At 42.3% G+C, this 16,259-nt stretch overlaps 1 protein-coding gene across 4 annotated transcripts in view; it reads right to left on the bottom strand.

The window, feature by feature from the left end:
- The window catches only part of MYO5B (myosin VB), a 332,476-nt gene that overhangs the window by 231,916 nt on the left and 84,301 nt on the right, over window positions 1-16,259 (bottom strand). Inside the window, exon 1 of one of the 4 annotated variants that reach the window (XM_055324567.1) lies at window positions 8,202-8,247. The exons of the other annotated variants lie outside the window; for them this stretch is intronic. Within the exon in view, the coding sequence (XP_055180542.1) occupies window positions 8,202-8,216 (15 nt within the window). The 5' untranslated portion in view covers window positions 8,217-8,247. Of the gene's footprint in view, window positions 1-8,201; window positions 8,248-16,259 lie in introns of those variants that run through there. 4 annotated transcript variants of the gene reach the window in all.

Raw genomic sequence — 16,259 nt, 5'->3', positions numbered from 1 at the left:
GTCACCAGCCATTGGGCATTAGCATGGACCAGCAGCTCCCAGGGTACATCAGAGCCAGACAGACAGAATTTGGAGGGACTCTCAGTAGCCAAGATCAGACAGATGTTGAAGCCAGAATGTCATTGCAGTCTTGAATCTTAAGCAATTATTTTCCACCAAAACAGTGTGCCCACGAACCAGAGTCTCCTTAACGTGCACACACTCTGGACCAGTTCTACAGAATCCAGGAAATGTGGAAAACCTACATCTTAGACCACCTCAGCAAGTTTTAAACTGCATGGTTCCATTTTTACAACATTCTTGAAAAGACAAAACTCCAGTGATGGAGTTTTGGTAAGAGGTTGCCAGGTTAAGTAAGATTTTTACAAGCTACTGTGTTTGCAGTGACCCTTCTTCAATTTCAAAGGGATATGTAACCTCTCCCCACCCACCAACGGTTAAGAAAAACCACTGCTTTATAACAAAAAAGGCATGAGGCCTCACACAGGCCATACTGATAGAGCCTAGTTGGGCACATCAGTTAAGGGCAAAACCACCAGAATCACTTCCAACGAGCATCGTCTCAGGCCTCCTACGTCAGCTCATCTTAGAGATTCTGGGAGAACAGAGCTCTCAGCTGACTCATTAACTGACCTCATTGTCACATAACTCACCCTAGTCACCCTCTCCAACTTTTTTTTTTTTTAATAGAACCAATTGCAGAGGTAAGCCACTATCCCGTCTTCTCAAAATATTCCCTTCTCTTTATCATCTGACCACTTACATAACGAATAACTGAATGAACAAGCTGAGCTTTGCCTAGAACTGAAGTTCATGAGGTTTGCACTGTTTTGCATCTTGCTACTTTTACTGTGCATAAATTGAGATATGTTCGTGTTACTGAGTGTAGGTCGAGTTTGTTCATTTTAGCTGTTGTGTGCTATTTCGTTTTATAAATATACTACAGTGTTTTGATCTATTTTAAATATTGAAGGCTATTTCACCCATGTTTTAACATCAACATTGAATCAACCGAGTTCTCGTGACTTCATCATTATGATTCTAATGAAAATATCTATACCAAAGGCAGAAACATGACAACTTCTCTCAGCAGCCTTACCAGCTTGAGGTTTCTATAAAACCCAGAAATAGGGAATTGTGCAGATGGGCCTCCTATTAACATGAATCTTAAACAATCCAGTGCTTTATTAGTGGGTGTACAGTAATTGTCTTAGGTCCTAAAAATAAAGTCTCACTCTTTGCTAATAAATCTAAGTCAGTACTGCTAATGATACTAGTATATCAACAAATTGTGAATGCCTTTTGCCTAACTAGCTCCGGATTATTCAAGTCTAACATGAGGCTACACATTTGCTTCCAATATAGAGTTGAACTATGTGGTAAAACACTGTCCTCTCACACAATACAGTTCACCTGACTTTGAACGGTCCCATATGCTAGGACTTTGTCCTTTCTGACCAAGGCTCTATGAAGAATAAAGTCAATGGGCTGATAAGCCTCAGTCTTGCCACATGGACCAAGACTAAGAGGTCACTAGCACTAGTAAGGCCCTAGAAATCTTGCTCACCCCCTCCCCCTCCCGATCCACAGCTTCTTCTATACTATAAAGAACACTGAGAAAGTTTCTAAGACCAATACCCTAAGAGAGGGCTGTTGACAACTCAATCACAAATGAGACTAGAGTTTAAATGACAGACCACATACCTTTTCCACAGAAGGAGAACTTGTTACAGGAATGAGAGAGAAAAACCATGAATGCTATGCTGGGCAGTCAAATAGGGAGAGAAATAGCAATAAGTTTTGAAAACGGTCTCAAGAGTTAAGAGGTTCTGGACAACACGCACTCCAGATCACTAGCTCACCAATCTTACCCACACCTCTCTACCAACAGGGACTTTGTCAAAGGCGGCAGTGCTCAGTGGACAATAGCATGGGTCTCGTCCTCTTGTTACCAGTACTAATATTCTAGAGAACTGTATTAGAGGACCTGCCTCATGCCAGGAGTCTTGCACACACAAATCCCAAAAGAACCTTAAAGTCACCTAAAAATTTGAACAGGTAGTGTTACTGCCCTGCTCACTATTCTCCACTGGTTCCTCCTACCACAGTAAAAAGCTAAAGCCCTACAGTAGCCTCCATGGCCCTACACAATCTGGCTTCCTCCATCAACCCTCTGACATCCTACTCCCTTAACTTCCACTCCAGCCAGACTTCCTCGCTGTTCCTCAGAACTGCCAGGCCAATTGCACCTTAGGCCTGGGCATTTGCTCCCTTGGTCTGTTCTTCTGCCAAACAGCCCTGATGCTTGCTCCCTCACTTGCTTCAAGGCTTTGCCCAGATGTGAACTTCTCCATATAGCCTCAAATACTACCACCACCCCCTTCCCTATTGCCTATTTTTTTTTTCTCTGCTTCAGTTTTTCCTCCCGGTACTTGCCAGGAGAAATTTTTCTTCTCTCTAAACATGTGTCACTCAAGCCAGCCCATCACACACTATAAACGCAGAACCCTCAAGAATAGAACCCACTGAAGATGGAAGGAACCAAGCTTTTACTCCATTAGTCAAGAATTTCCGAAGATATCGGTAACACAGATTGATAAGAGTAAGTTTGCTTTAGGACTATTAACCACTAAGAAATATATCAATGTAGAATATGAACCCAAAAATATAAACAAATACAGTTAATGGGCAAATGGTAAAAACAAAACCACACACTATTTCAGATTAGAAAATGTCTTACTAAACACAAATATCAAAAAAAGATCCTACATCATAGTGTGCTGTAAACAGAATCACAGCAGATAGGAGAGACACTTTAAAATGGTTACAGTAATGACATTTCTACAATATCAAGATTTCTTTTCAGGATTACGTCACATACCCCTCTGGAAAGTTCTTTAATGTTTTCCTTCTTTGATGGTGATCACTAAGGAAATGGTGGGGAAATAAAGCATAGAAAAGAAATATTACACAAATGTGAATAGCTCCAAGATTTTAGAGTAGAAGCCGAGGCTGTGCCTTCTAATCTCGACATTGTCGGTCTCTGGGTATAACTGCTACCAATTCAAGGGTATGTAGTGAGGCAACTACTAAGGGTCTTCACTAGCACTGTTAATAATCAGAGGCATTTCCTGCTAGAGAAGCCAAATAAATTCAACCAATTCTCTTATAGAAGCAAATCCTATCCACAGAACTGCCAAGTCCCTGTTCTGCCAAAGGCACCGTGCAGTAATTTTTAGTCACAGACCAAAACAGGTGTGCACCCAACTTCAAGATCATGGTCCAAATTAGTAGACAGAAGACCAAACCCTTCTGGGTCTCATCCTCTTTGCGTGCTCCAGATTTCTGCTTTCATTCAAATACATGTTCTCTGGGTGAAACCAGTTAAGACAGAACCCCAGAGCACCAGAGATCTGCTAAGAACCTGACCTGCCTTCAGGGGTCAGTGCTAAGATCTAGAAAGCAGCCATTATTACATTACTTTTATTACCTCATATCTGCACACTATTTTGCCATTACCACCAGTAATTACTGAGGTTCTGTAGTCTGTGCTCGTCAAGTCAGTTCACGAAGGCCAAAGGAAGTTTACCGACTAAGTATTAGGATAGTGGTGTCTAAGTCTCAGCCTTCCTGGTCATCCCTTTAATCTTCTCAAAGACTACCTCTTACCAACTCTTCCCCCCTCCCTAGAGGGCACACCAAGAGTCACCTGGAGATGTGTGTATGCAGCACCTACTATATGCAAGTGAGGCTCTAGGAACTGGGGTCCAAATGGAGGAAGAGTCCAGGTCACTGCGCTAATGGGACTCATAAATGGTAAAGGGGACAGAATCAGACACAGATGACTTCTGCAAAGAAAAGTGTGGTATGGGTCTTGGAAGAAATCCAAGCAGGGGAACCCAGAGATAGTCAAAGGAGGCCTCTCCAAGGAGCGACCACTGAGAAATGATAGAAGTGAGGAAGGTCTGTAAATACTAAGTGGGGGAAAGCAAAATAAAGATATCTGAAGCCCCTCTCTGGGGGAACTCGGATGGGTCTAGGAATCCACTTATAATAAGCCACCAAAGCAACTGTATCACTGGTGTTCAGAGACTCAGTTTGAGAAACTCTGCTACAGAATAAACATTGAGTCCTCTGTACACAAGGATGCTAATATTGACCCAAATCACAACATCAACACAGAGACATCGCATCAAGAGGTAAAGACAGGGCTCCTATGAAGCCAGCCATCCACCCAAACACCCACCAACCAGGTTCCGCAGGCAGACAGGTGGGCAGGGGCACCAGAGCCCTGAGGCTTGGAAACTCCATGCTGCCTTAACCAGCCCACCACCACCAGCCAGGTCTTCCTTTGAGCACCCAACTGTGCGGCACCTGACATGGTTCCCCCTTGTGAAAAATCCTTTCTGTCTGCCCCACATAGCCTCCAGCCCTCTCGGTCCCTATATACCCTGTGTATATACTTCCACTGTAGCATTACATACACCTCTGCACACTGAAGGTTTCTCGACTGGCATAAAGTAGGAGCTCAATAACTTCTTGTAGTAGGTAACAATGATCAGTGACCATAAAATCCCTACTGTAAAAACACTTATGAAAATGAACCCATTTCCAACACCCCCCGGTGTAGCAGCTTTCTACTTTCACTACAATAAAGTTATATTAAAACAAACTGGGGGGGGGAGGAAAATAAAAATAAAACTGCGTCATTTATTTCAACGAGACTTAATGCAATATGATCATCAAATCTCAAACACCCAACCCTATCACCAACGTTAAACTTTCAAATTATTTCGTTTAATTAAGGTATATGGCAGCTCAGTGACTGCTTATGAATAATGTACCACTGGAGCCTTTTCCCATCACCAGGATTCAATAGTTGCTTCCCCCCAAAAAAAAAAAAAAAAAAGTTGCTTCCCAAAAAGGGCAAAGTGTTTTAATTGTGCTCCTAATCCCTGCCCCCACCCCTGAATTTAAGTAGTTTTCTTAAGTTCCTAGCCACCATCTCAAAAAAAAAATCTGCTCCTCACCTCTGGCCAGCCTGATTATAAATACTGGGCACAGAACCATGAACAGGGCAAACAAAAACTCCTGTCCTCAGAATGTTAACCATCCTAGAGCAATGTCAAGAGGTACTTGACATAAAACCAGAAGCCTGGCTCTCCCAAGAGCCACTGATACCTCCTTGCAATGACAAATTTTATCAACTTTGGACTTACCATGATTTGGAGGCAGATAACTCCATTTCACATTTGTGCTGAAGATTAGGGAAAAGTGAACAGAAAAAAGCTCATCACTGGGCTACGGAATGGTGCTCTGATATGGTTTAATTAGTCAAGTCAGAGAGCTGCTATTTCCATTTATGTCTGGACAGCAAGTGTGGCATTAGAATTATCAGGCTCAGACAGGGAATTGTAATTTATTTCTGTACATTCAAGAGTGTCCGAAAGAGAGAGGGCCTGGTTGGTTCATGCAACTCTTGATCTCAGGGTGAGGAGTTCAAGCCCGACGCTGGAGTTAGAGATTACCAAAAAAAAAAAAAAAATTAAGATTTAAAGAGTGTCCAAAGGAGCATCAAGTCCCCAGAGATAGGGGCCCAACCAGACCGAGTCTGTGCAGGGGTTTTATCAAGGCTGATTCCGTCTGGGAGCACCTTCCTCAAGGCCCTCCTGCCCCGGCTTCCCTTCCAGGCTTTCATTGTTATCCTCCCCAAGAGCAGCTGAAATGGCTGTCCTTATCTCCCAGGCATCTCAAATGCTATTTTAGCTTCAAGTACATGAGAGTCTAGCTTTTATCCAAAGCTTAAAGAGCTGCTAACACCAATGAAAAAGAGAACACGCAATTAACTTATTTTATCGATTTTCCCTAGTTAAGTCCTGAGACTGAACAAATGGGATCAGATGGCAGAAGATTAAACTTCCACCTCTCAGCTCCATTTATATCATTAAAATCTCTCTACCACCTGAGCTTGAGCTCACAGTCTTCCTGCCTCCTCTTTAAGGACCCAGCATGCCAGGTTTACTTCATTTGGCTTGATGTCAGCCTTACAGCAGGGCAAGAGGCAGGTATTACCACCACTTTACAGATGAACAAACTAAGGCACAAGCAGGAAAGGGATAAGAGGGCAAGAGTTTGGTTTTTCTTTTAAAAAATACTATGTTGGGATCCCTGGGTGGCACAGCGGTTTGGCGCCTGCCTTTGGCCCAGGGCGCGATCCTGGAGACCCGGGATCAAGTCCCACATTGGGCTCCCGGTGCATGGAGCCTGCTTCTCCCTCTGCCTGTGTCTCTCTCTCTCTCTCTCTCTCTCTCTGTGTGACTATCATAAATAAATAAAAATTAAAAAAAATACTATGTTAATACTGAATTTGTGTTAAAATTTGGACAATGCACAGAAAAGTCCAAAAGTCCAGTCGCAGCTGCCCAAAGAGAAAGGAAAGCCATGTGTCAACTACGGCCCAAGGCTTCAGCTAAGGGAGTCTTAGGCGGCCTTTGCCCATCCCGCCATCAGCCTCAGCAGGCCGAGCCTGCAGTGCCACATCCTGACAGCAGCAAGGAAGCCGTCTAGGCACCAGAAGGAAGGGAAGAGTGTGCCAACTGCTCTCTCTCTTCTAGATGGGCACTTGCAACTACAGAATTCATTTCCACAGGGGATTATTTTCCCCAAAGCCTTAGTGCTTGGCACAAGGGATTATCTTGTAACCAAGAAAAAATGGGTTCAGTGAGAAGGAATGCCAACTGCTATCATTTAGACCAAAAAATAGCCTTCTGATTGCAGCACATCCCGTGGGCAGGAGACCAGAAAGCAGAGAAGTAGCAGGAAGACAAAAGAGCATCAGACAGATACTCCTGTACCCATGAAGTCCCACGCAGGGTGCGTGCCCACAACCCAACACCAGGAACACACCTGCTCGCCAGTCTGCTCTCCTCCCAGCAGCTCTGGAGGCTGAGCCACAAGGGTTCAAGCGGGCCAGGGTCTGAAGGCTGCACACCTGATGCTCAGCTCCTACTCTACTTTCTGTCCACCTGACTCTGGGTGAGGTAGCAGACCTGCATCCCAGATCCTACATCTGCACAACAGGGATTCGGACACTCGAGTACCGCCCTCATGGGGTGATTTTAAGTAGCTAAAGGTGTAAAGCAATTAGCATAACACCTAACATGGAACATGGGCTTTTTGTGTTAACTATTATTACTAAACAGTAAGGCTTTGGAGGACTTAGACCTTCTCCAATTATCCATGATAAAGGAAACTAAATCTCCAAACTATCAAAAATCAAAGCCTTTGGAAAATACAGTAAAGAAAAAAATCACGTCCTTGACCGTCAAAGCAACAGCAAATTTATTTCTCAGGCAACTTCCAAAGATGCACCATAGTTCCTCCAGGTCACCAAGCTATCACTTGGAAGGCTCACCATGTGAACGGTACCCAAATAATCCTCAGAGCCCAGAGGGGCATCTGGCTTCTAAGTAAGGGGACCCTGAGGCCTCAGGGAGGATCGAGTTTGTTATAAAATCATAGAACCCCGTTCCCAATTAAGACGTTTGTCTGAGCAGGGCAGGCATGTTCAAGTGTCTGCTGACTCCTTCAGAAGCCTCAACCCCCACTGCCCTAGAGGGAACTTGGCAAAGACCTGCAGGACTGGAACAGAACAAGGAGCTCATCCTTCTGCTTGGAGGCTGGTGCCACCACATCTGGGAACAAAAACCCAATGGTCACTTAAGGTTGGGAGGTGCCAGGGAGACCAATGCTGGCATGACCTCGACCAGCAGAGGGTGTGCTTGGGTAGTCGCCTCTCCAGTGAAGCCCGTGCAGGGCTTTCGAAGATCTGATTTAAGCAGAAAACTGGCCTTTGCAAAAGATCTAGACAGTGACCGGCTCACTCCTTTCCTCACACACAGGAAGCTCCCAGGGACTCCCTCAGTACGGTGATCACAGATAGAGCAGAGGAAGAACTGGAAAGCCACAAGGATGAGTCTGGGTTCTTCTCTGGGTTCTACCGGTTATAGGCAGTTTGGTCCCATTCCTGCTCTGAGTCTGATTCCTCACAGTACAGAGGGGGAACAAGCTGAAAAATACCCATCCTGTTCCAGCTCCAGGATTTGCTGGCCCCTGAAGTCCATCTTTGTTTGCCCTTGGCCATCATTTACACCTGACTCCATCCCCACCTCTATCTTTGTCTTGTGCTCAGTCATACCCACCTGAATGGTGGCCATGGCTCACTGCTGATCCCACTCCTCAAATGTGGCCTGATGGCGGCTTGCTCTCATTGCACCTCAGCATCTCATTCACACTGCAAGATGCTCTCCGCCCGCCCCACGCCTCACAGTACTCAGACAGGAGCAGACCCTGGGCTTATCTTCCAAAAAAAAAAAAAAAAAAAAAGCTAGACTCAATTGGCCTTATGTAAGAGAGGTCTACAATTATGTAACTTCTTCCATTTGAAGAGAACTTCCACTCCCAGTTTATCCAATATACATGTATTGGGCACCTATCATGACCAAGGCCCTAGAAAGCATCCCCAAAAAATTGTCCCTATCCTCAGCTGATGGTTTACTACCTTAAGCCTATTAAGTCCACTCAGTATAAGAAGTCTAGTTATTAGCATGGCTTCAAAATCTTACAGCATTCTAGCACATTTTTTAAAGCTCCATTATCAAATATCTGTACTTGTAACATGTTAGGGGACTTTTAGGAGCGGTGAGTATTTTTATGGTGAGAGGTATAACTATGTAAGGTTTTTTTTTGGGGGGGGTACTTTTTAAAGGTAGCATATAGCTGTTTCCCTGTCACTTTTGGAAAAAAAAAAAAAAGAGGCTTAGAATGTTTCCAGCTATAACAAATCCTAGACGGCAAGACAAAAAAACAAGTGACATTATTACTCTTCCTCCATCTACCCAGTCCCTAGCCAGCTTCCCCATCTCTCCAAAACTTAGACACTGAATTAAAATACAGTGATTTTCCTAGTAAGTAGGCTGTTTTCCTAAAGGAAGATTCAAAATGGTTTAAACAAGAAATATTGAAAAGTCCAGGATAGACTCCCAAAAATAATCATGCCATACATCCCTGTGTTCCTAGATGACCAAAGTTCTTAGCTATTGGACATACAAGCAATCGCCCTCACTCCGTGAAAGATATGGCTGCTTTTCTTTCACTCTCAATCCCCTCAAAGTAACATGTGGAGAGATTTATTCCCTTAACAGCTCGCCTTCCTATCACATAGATGGAGAACTTCAGGCACAGAGTGGCCTTTGTAATTTTCTAGTCAAGAGCCATCTAAGTGCTCACAGAGTCTTCAGAAGTTCACTGCTACCAAATGAATAAATGTGAAACAAGATGCTGGTTTCTCAGATCCAAGAGAACACCTCAGACAAGGAACTAAGTCCTTTGCCAGTAAAGGACAAAGGCTTGGTATCACTGACCCATGCTGGAATTGATCACTTTTGTAGCAAGAGGCAGCTTTAGCTCCAACTCCCAAAAAAGATTTGCAGCATTTATTGAGTTCATTTATGTGTCAAGTGCTTGATTAGTACAGTGGGAGACAAAGGCAAATGAGACAGTCTTTGACCTCAGGGAACTTAATTACTCCACTTACAACAGTGGTTCTCAAAGTGTGGGCCCTGGATCTGCAGCCTATTCACTCAGGAGCTTGTGACAAGTGCACATCCTCAGATCCCATCCTGAATCAGCCTGATCAGAAGTTCCAGGAGGCAGGACTTAGGAATCTGTTTAACAAGCTCTCTGGGTGATTTTAGGACATACCAAAGTGTGAGAACGCAGGTACAAAAATAGAGCACACAAAGTCAATGATAGATAGCATCAGTATCTGTGATTGTTTAGATATAAACACATTTCATACAAAAGCCACACACAAAACCCAACCTTTCTGCCAGGAACACACCTGACTGCTATAAGCACTTTAGTGCTATTAAGTATTGTCCAGCAATTGACATTTTGCTAGGAGGTAAGCTAATGTTAGTCCTGTCCTCTTTGATAACAAGCAATCTCTCTGTCCTCTGATAACAAGCTATCTCTGTATTTGGAAACTCATTTCAAAATGCCCCTTGTTAGTCTGTAACAAGAGACAAAGAAGAGCACTATATATTAAGAAAGGCAATGATCCAACACGAAGATAGAATAGTTGTAAATATTTATGCACCCAACAAGGGAGCACTCAAATACATCAAACAAAGTGAACCAATTGATAATACACCAGTAGTAGGGGATTTTAACACTCCCCTTACATCGATGGACAGATCGAAACAGAAAAATCAACAAGGAAACAACGGCTTTAATGACACACTGGACCAGATGGATTTAACAGATATATTCAGAACTCTTCATCCTACAGAGGAGAATACACATTCTTTTCAAGTGCACATAGAACACTGTCCAGAATAAACCACATGTTAGCCCACAAAACAGGCCTCAACAAATTCAAGAAAGTCAAAGTCCTACTGTGCACCTTTCCTGATCACAATGCAATGAAACTCTAAGTCAACCACAAGAGAAAATCTGGAAAGACCACAAATATATGGAGGTTAAATAACATGCCATTAAGCAGTGAATGGGTTGACCAGGACACAAAAAAAATATATGGGAACAAATGAAAATGAAAACAGCAGTCCAAATTCTTTAGGATGCAGCAAAAAGAGTTCTAGGAGGGAAATTCACAGCAATACAAGCCTATCTGAAGAAAAATCTCAACCTAACTTCACACCTAAAGAAGCTAGTAAAAGAACAAAGCCTAAGGCCAGCAGAAGGAAATAATTAAAGATTGGAGTAGAAATGATACAGAAACTTAAAAAATTAAAAATAAAACAAGGAGCTAGTTCTTTGAAAAAATAAAAGTGACCAACATTTAACCAGACTTATCAAAAGCAGAAAGGACCCAAATAAATGAAATCACAAATAAAAGTACCACTACCACAGAAATACAAATTATAAGAGATTATGGAAAAATATATGCCAACAAATTGGACAACCTAAATGAAATGGATAAATTCCTAGAAATATAACTGAAATAGGAAGAAATAGAAAACTTGAACAGACCACTAAACAGCAAATAAGTTGAATCAGTCATTAAAAAACTCCCAAGAGGGCAGCCCGGGTGGCGCAGAGGTTTAGCACCGCCTGCAGCCCAGGGTGTGATCCTGGAGACCCGGGATCAAGTCCCACATCAGGCTCCCTGCATGGTGGCTGCTTCTCCCTCTGCCTGTCTCTGCCTCTCTCTAGCTGTGTCTCTATGAATAAATAAATAAAATCTTAAAAAAAAAAAAAACGCCCAAGAAAAGACCAGGACCAGATGGCTTCACAGGAGAATTACACCATTTACAGAAGAGTGAATACCTCTTCTTCTCAAACTATTCTAAAAAATAGAAAAGGATGGAAAACTTTCAAATTCATTTTATGAGGCCAGCATAAACCTCATATCAAACCTACAGGCTGATATTTGATGAACCTAGATGCAAGAATCCTCAACAAAATCCTAGCAAATCAAATCCAACAATACATTAAAAGAATCATTCACCACAATCAAGTGGGATTTGTTCCTGGATTGCAAGGGCAGTTCAATGTTCACGAATCAACATGATACATCACATTAACAAGGAAAAGAACCATATGATCGTTTCAATAGATATAGGAAAAAAAAAACATTTGACAGAGTACAACATCCATTCATGATAAAACAACCAACAACAACAAAAAAAAAAATCCATACCTCAACAAAGTAGGTTTAGAGGGAATATACCTCAACCTAATAAAGGCCATATATGAAAAACCGACAGGTATCATCATCCTAAATGCTAAAAAATAGCTTTTCTTCTATGACCAGGAACAAGACAGGGATATCCTCTCAACATTATTCAAGTCCTAACCACAGCAATCAAACAAGAAATTAAAGCCATCCAAATCAGCAAGGAAGAAGCCAAACTTTCACTATTTGCACAAGACATGATACTAAAGAGAAAACCTGAAGGGGGCAGCCCAGATGACTCAGCAGTTTAGCGCTGCCTTAAACCCAGGGCATAATCCTGGAGCCCCGACATCGACATCGGGTTCCCTGCATGGAGCCTGCTTCTCCCTGTGTCTCTGCCTGTGTGTGTCTGTCTCATGAATAAAATCTTAAAAAAAAAAAAAGAAAAAGAAAAAGAAAAAAAAAAGAAAAAGAAAACCTGAAGGACTCCATCAAGAAACCTGCTAGAATACATGAATTCTGTAAAGTCACAGGATACAAAAATCAATGTACAGGAATCTGTTGCATTTCTATATACCAATAATAAAGCAGCAGAAAGAAAAATTAACGAATTAACCCCATTCACAATTGCACCCAAAACATAAGATGCCCAGGAATAAACCTGACCAAAGACCAGAAGACATGTACTGTGAGAACTATAAAACACTGATGAAAGAAACTGAGGATGGCACAAAGAAATGTAAAGACATTCTAAGCTCATGGATTGAAAGAACGTCAAAATGTCTTCTCTACCCAAAGCAATGTACACATTCAATGTAATCCCTATCAAACTACTACCAGCATTTTTCACAGAACTAAAACAATCCTAAAATCTGTATGGAACCACAAAAGACCCCAGAAAGCCAAAGCAACCCCCCCCCAAAAAAAAGCATTGCTGGGGGCATCACAATTCCAGACCTCAAGGTTTGTTACAAAGCTGTAGTCATCAAAACTGCATGGTACTGACACAAAAATAGATCAACAGAACAGAAAACTCAGGAATGAACCAGCAATTGTATAGTCAGTTAATTTTCAACAAAGCAAGATCCAAGGAAAAAAGACAATCTCTAACAAATTGTATTGAGAAAATAGGACAGCATCATGCAGAATGAACCTGGACCACTCTTTCATCCTGTACAAAAATAAGTTCAAAATGGATTAAAGAACCTAAATGTGAGATCTGAAACCGTAAGTCTTTGATGAAAGCACAGGCAATTTCTCCAACATCAGCCATAGTAACTTCTAGATAGGTCTCCTGAGGGCAAGGGAAATACAAAAACTATTGGGCCTATGTCAAAATAAAAAGCTTCTGCACAATGAAGGAACAAACAAAACTAGGGCAACCTACAGAATGACATAGTTATTAATAAAAATCAATTAATAAATTAATACCCAAAATATATAAAGGACTTACAGAACTCAACACCCAACAAGTGAATAACTCAATTAAAAAAAGGACAGAATACATATATTCTTCTAAAGAAGAGACAGATGGCCAACAGACACATGAAAAGATGCTCAACACTAATCATCAGGGAAATATATATCAAAACTATACTGAAGTATCACCTCATACCTCTCAGAATGGTTACAATCAATAACAGATGCTGGCAAGGATGTAGTCAAAGGGGAACTCTCCTGCACTGTTTGGGAATGCAAACTGGTTCAGCCACTCTGGAAAATGGTAGGGAGGTTCCTCAAAAAGTCAGACATAGAATTTATAATCCAGCATCACATTACCGGGTATTTACCTAAAGAATACAAAAACAGTAACTCAAAGGGACACATACATTCCTAGGTTTACAGCAGCACTATTTACAACAGCCAAATTATGGAAACAGCGTAAGTGACCATCCAACTGATGAATGGATAAAGATGGATACACACAGGAATATTATTCAGCCATGAAGAATAAAATCTGGCCATTTGCAATGACATGGATCTAGAGAGTATTATGCTAAGTGAAATATGAGAAAAAAACCATGTGATTTGTTTCTTCAATTCCATATATGAATGAAATGAACAAAGGGGGAAAGACAGAACCAAAAACAGACTTAACTATAGAGAACTTATGGTTACCAGGAGGAAAGGGGTGGGGGGATGGGTTAAATAGATGGAGATTAAGGAGGGCATTTGTGATGAATATGGGGTTGTATGAAATATTGAATCACTACTGTACACCTGAAACTAGTATTATACTGTAGGTTTTAAAGAACTAGAATTTAAAACTTTTTTAAAATGCTGTTTTTTAAAAGATTGTATTTATTTATTCATGAGAGTCACAGAGAGAGAGAGGCAGAGACACAGGCAGAGGGAGAAGCAGGCTCCATGCAGGGAGCCCAACGTGGGACTCGACCTCAGGGCTCCAGGATCACGCCCTGGGCTGAAGGTGGCGCTAAACTGCTGAGCCACCTGGGCTGCCCTAAAATGCCTTTTGTTAAGGCACAATTGAATATATTCTTTGGTCCCAATTTGGGAGGGGGAGCAAAAAAAAAAAAAAAAAAAAAAAAAAGCCCTTAAGTGAGGATGGCTTTGAACAAGTTCCTGTAAAAAAAAAAAAAAAAAAAAAAAAAAAAAAAAAAAACAGTCAAGAAAAAAAAGTAAAAAAAAAATTTAAAAAAAGACAGCAGTCAATTTCTACAACTAAGTCAAGGGAAAACCTCATGCTCCCCAAGCCTGCCCAAGAATCATAAACTGCACTTTTCCCCTTCCAGGAAGGACCAACCTCCTACATTTCCACATAAAGCCAGTCTCCAAACGCCTGGGAAAGCACTTCAAGCCCCACTCCCCAGTCAGGAATAGGTCTCCATGAGCTCTAAGCACAGCACATGAAGCAACTCCCAAAGACATCAGTTAACCACTTTGAAGAACAACTTTGCATTATGTAATTAATTCAACACACCATACAGTGCCCCCTCTCTCCTTGGGAATCTGGTTTTCTTCCTTTCTAGAAATGAAACCTATATTCCAGAACATATGAGAACACCTAAGTGCTCCTTAAAGCTTCGAGAAGCCCAGACAAAAGTAGTGCATAAAGAAACAAGGCCATTATTTCCTGTCTGCAGGCCCCAGCACTGCCCAGCAGAGCAGAAGGAAAAGCTACACTTGGCAACCCTGGAAGAGCTTCCCAGCTTCAGCTCCTTCAGAGACCATTGTGTTAATAAAAACACCCCTCCTCTTTCCGACCACCTCCCTGCCTGGGGCCTGAACCCACAGAACACGTCTCCAGCTTATGTAGCATCCTCACCACATGGCACAACATGCCTTGCATCCAAGGGGCTCACGATCCAGTACTGTATCTGCTTACTGTACAAAGGAACAAAAATAGAGAGCCCATCCCATCTCCTCTAGCACTGCCAGGTTTTACATGGAGAAGAAAAGGGTAATGGATTCAAGTGGATGACAGCCATACATTACCCCGTGCTTAATGAAAATGGCCTTTTCATTACTGCCCAGCCTCCTACACTCAATACAATCAAGAACATTTTGTCAAATGGTTCTAACTCAATAGAATACAATCACCCTTTAAAAAAAAAAAAAAAACAGCACTAGTCAGGAGGACCAACTGTCTGAATTTGTCCAAGACTTTCCTAATTCAACACTGAAAGCCCCTCGTCTAGAGAAACCAGGGTCCTAGGGAACTCTGGACCATTGCTTACCCTTAGACCAGATCCTAGTCTGCTGCTATAGAGAAAATCTGTAACACCACATTTCTCAACCTGAATCCCAATAAAACAGTCTCAGAAGGGTCATGGCCTTTAGTAACTTAAATAAGTGTATCTGGGTGTCAGGAGAACGCAACTAAGAGCCAGGAGTCTAGTCTAGTGGTCAGATCTGAGAATCCCCTGGAGGGCTGGCTAACCACTCCTAACCCCCGCCCCCCACAAGATTCTGACCCATAGGCCTGGCACACATGTATTTGCATCTCTGATGAGCTCCCGTGCCCTTGATGCTGGTCACAGATCACACTAGAAACAGTCCGGGCCTAGCTACTGCTCATCTACTAACTCGCCAAGAAGGCTTAAGTCAACTATGGATGCCCCTGGAAAGCCCCTGAGCTCCCTGAACTTGTTTCTTCATCTGTAACTGTACATGGTCCCTAAGCTCTCCTCAAATGCTAGGTTTCCAGAACAGTGATTCTCTCCATTTCAATGGGAATAATCACCTGGAAGATTTGTTAGAACAGATTCTTGGGCTCTTTCCCTTACCAGGATTCAGGTGTGCAGTGGGCCCAGGAAGCTGGATTCTAGCAAGCTCCCAATGGACACTGATTCTGAGTAGCACTGCTCTCCAACACACAGGGGTCCTCGGACAATATTTATATCGACTGTGAACACAGAGCCAAAGTAGCAATCATGGTATAGGCTCTTCACATCTTTCAGCTTAATATTTCTTTAACCCTCAAATTCTATTTTCTCTCCTCACTCATTACACCAACAGCTGCATTCCATCTCCCCCAACTTTTTGTGTGTGGACTCACAGATTGCTGTCGCTGCAGATCGAGTAATCTCCCAGGCTGGGC

The sequence above is a fragment of the Nyctereutes procyonoides genome, unplaced genomic scaffold (genome assembly GCF_905146905.1).
Source record: "Nyctereutes procyonoides isolate TBG_1078 unplaced genomic scaffold, NYPRO_anot_genome, whole genome shotgun sequence".
Classification (NCBI taxonomy): domain Eukaryota; kingdom Metazoa; phylum Chordata; class Mammalia; order Carnivora; family Canidae; genus Nyctereutes; species Nyctereutes procyonoides.
Note: the sequence above shows the minus strand (reverse complement) of the source record. Positions and strands in the feature narration are given on the sequence as shown.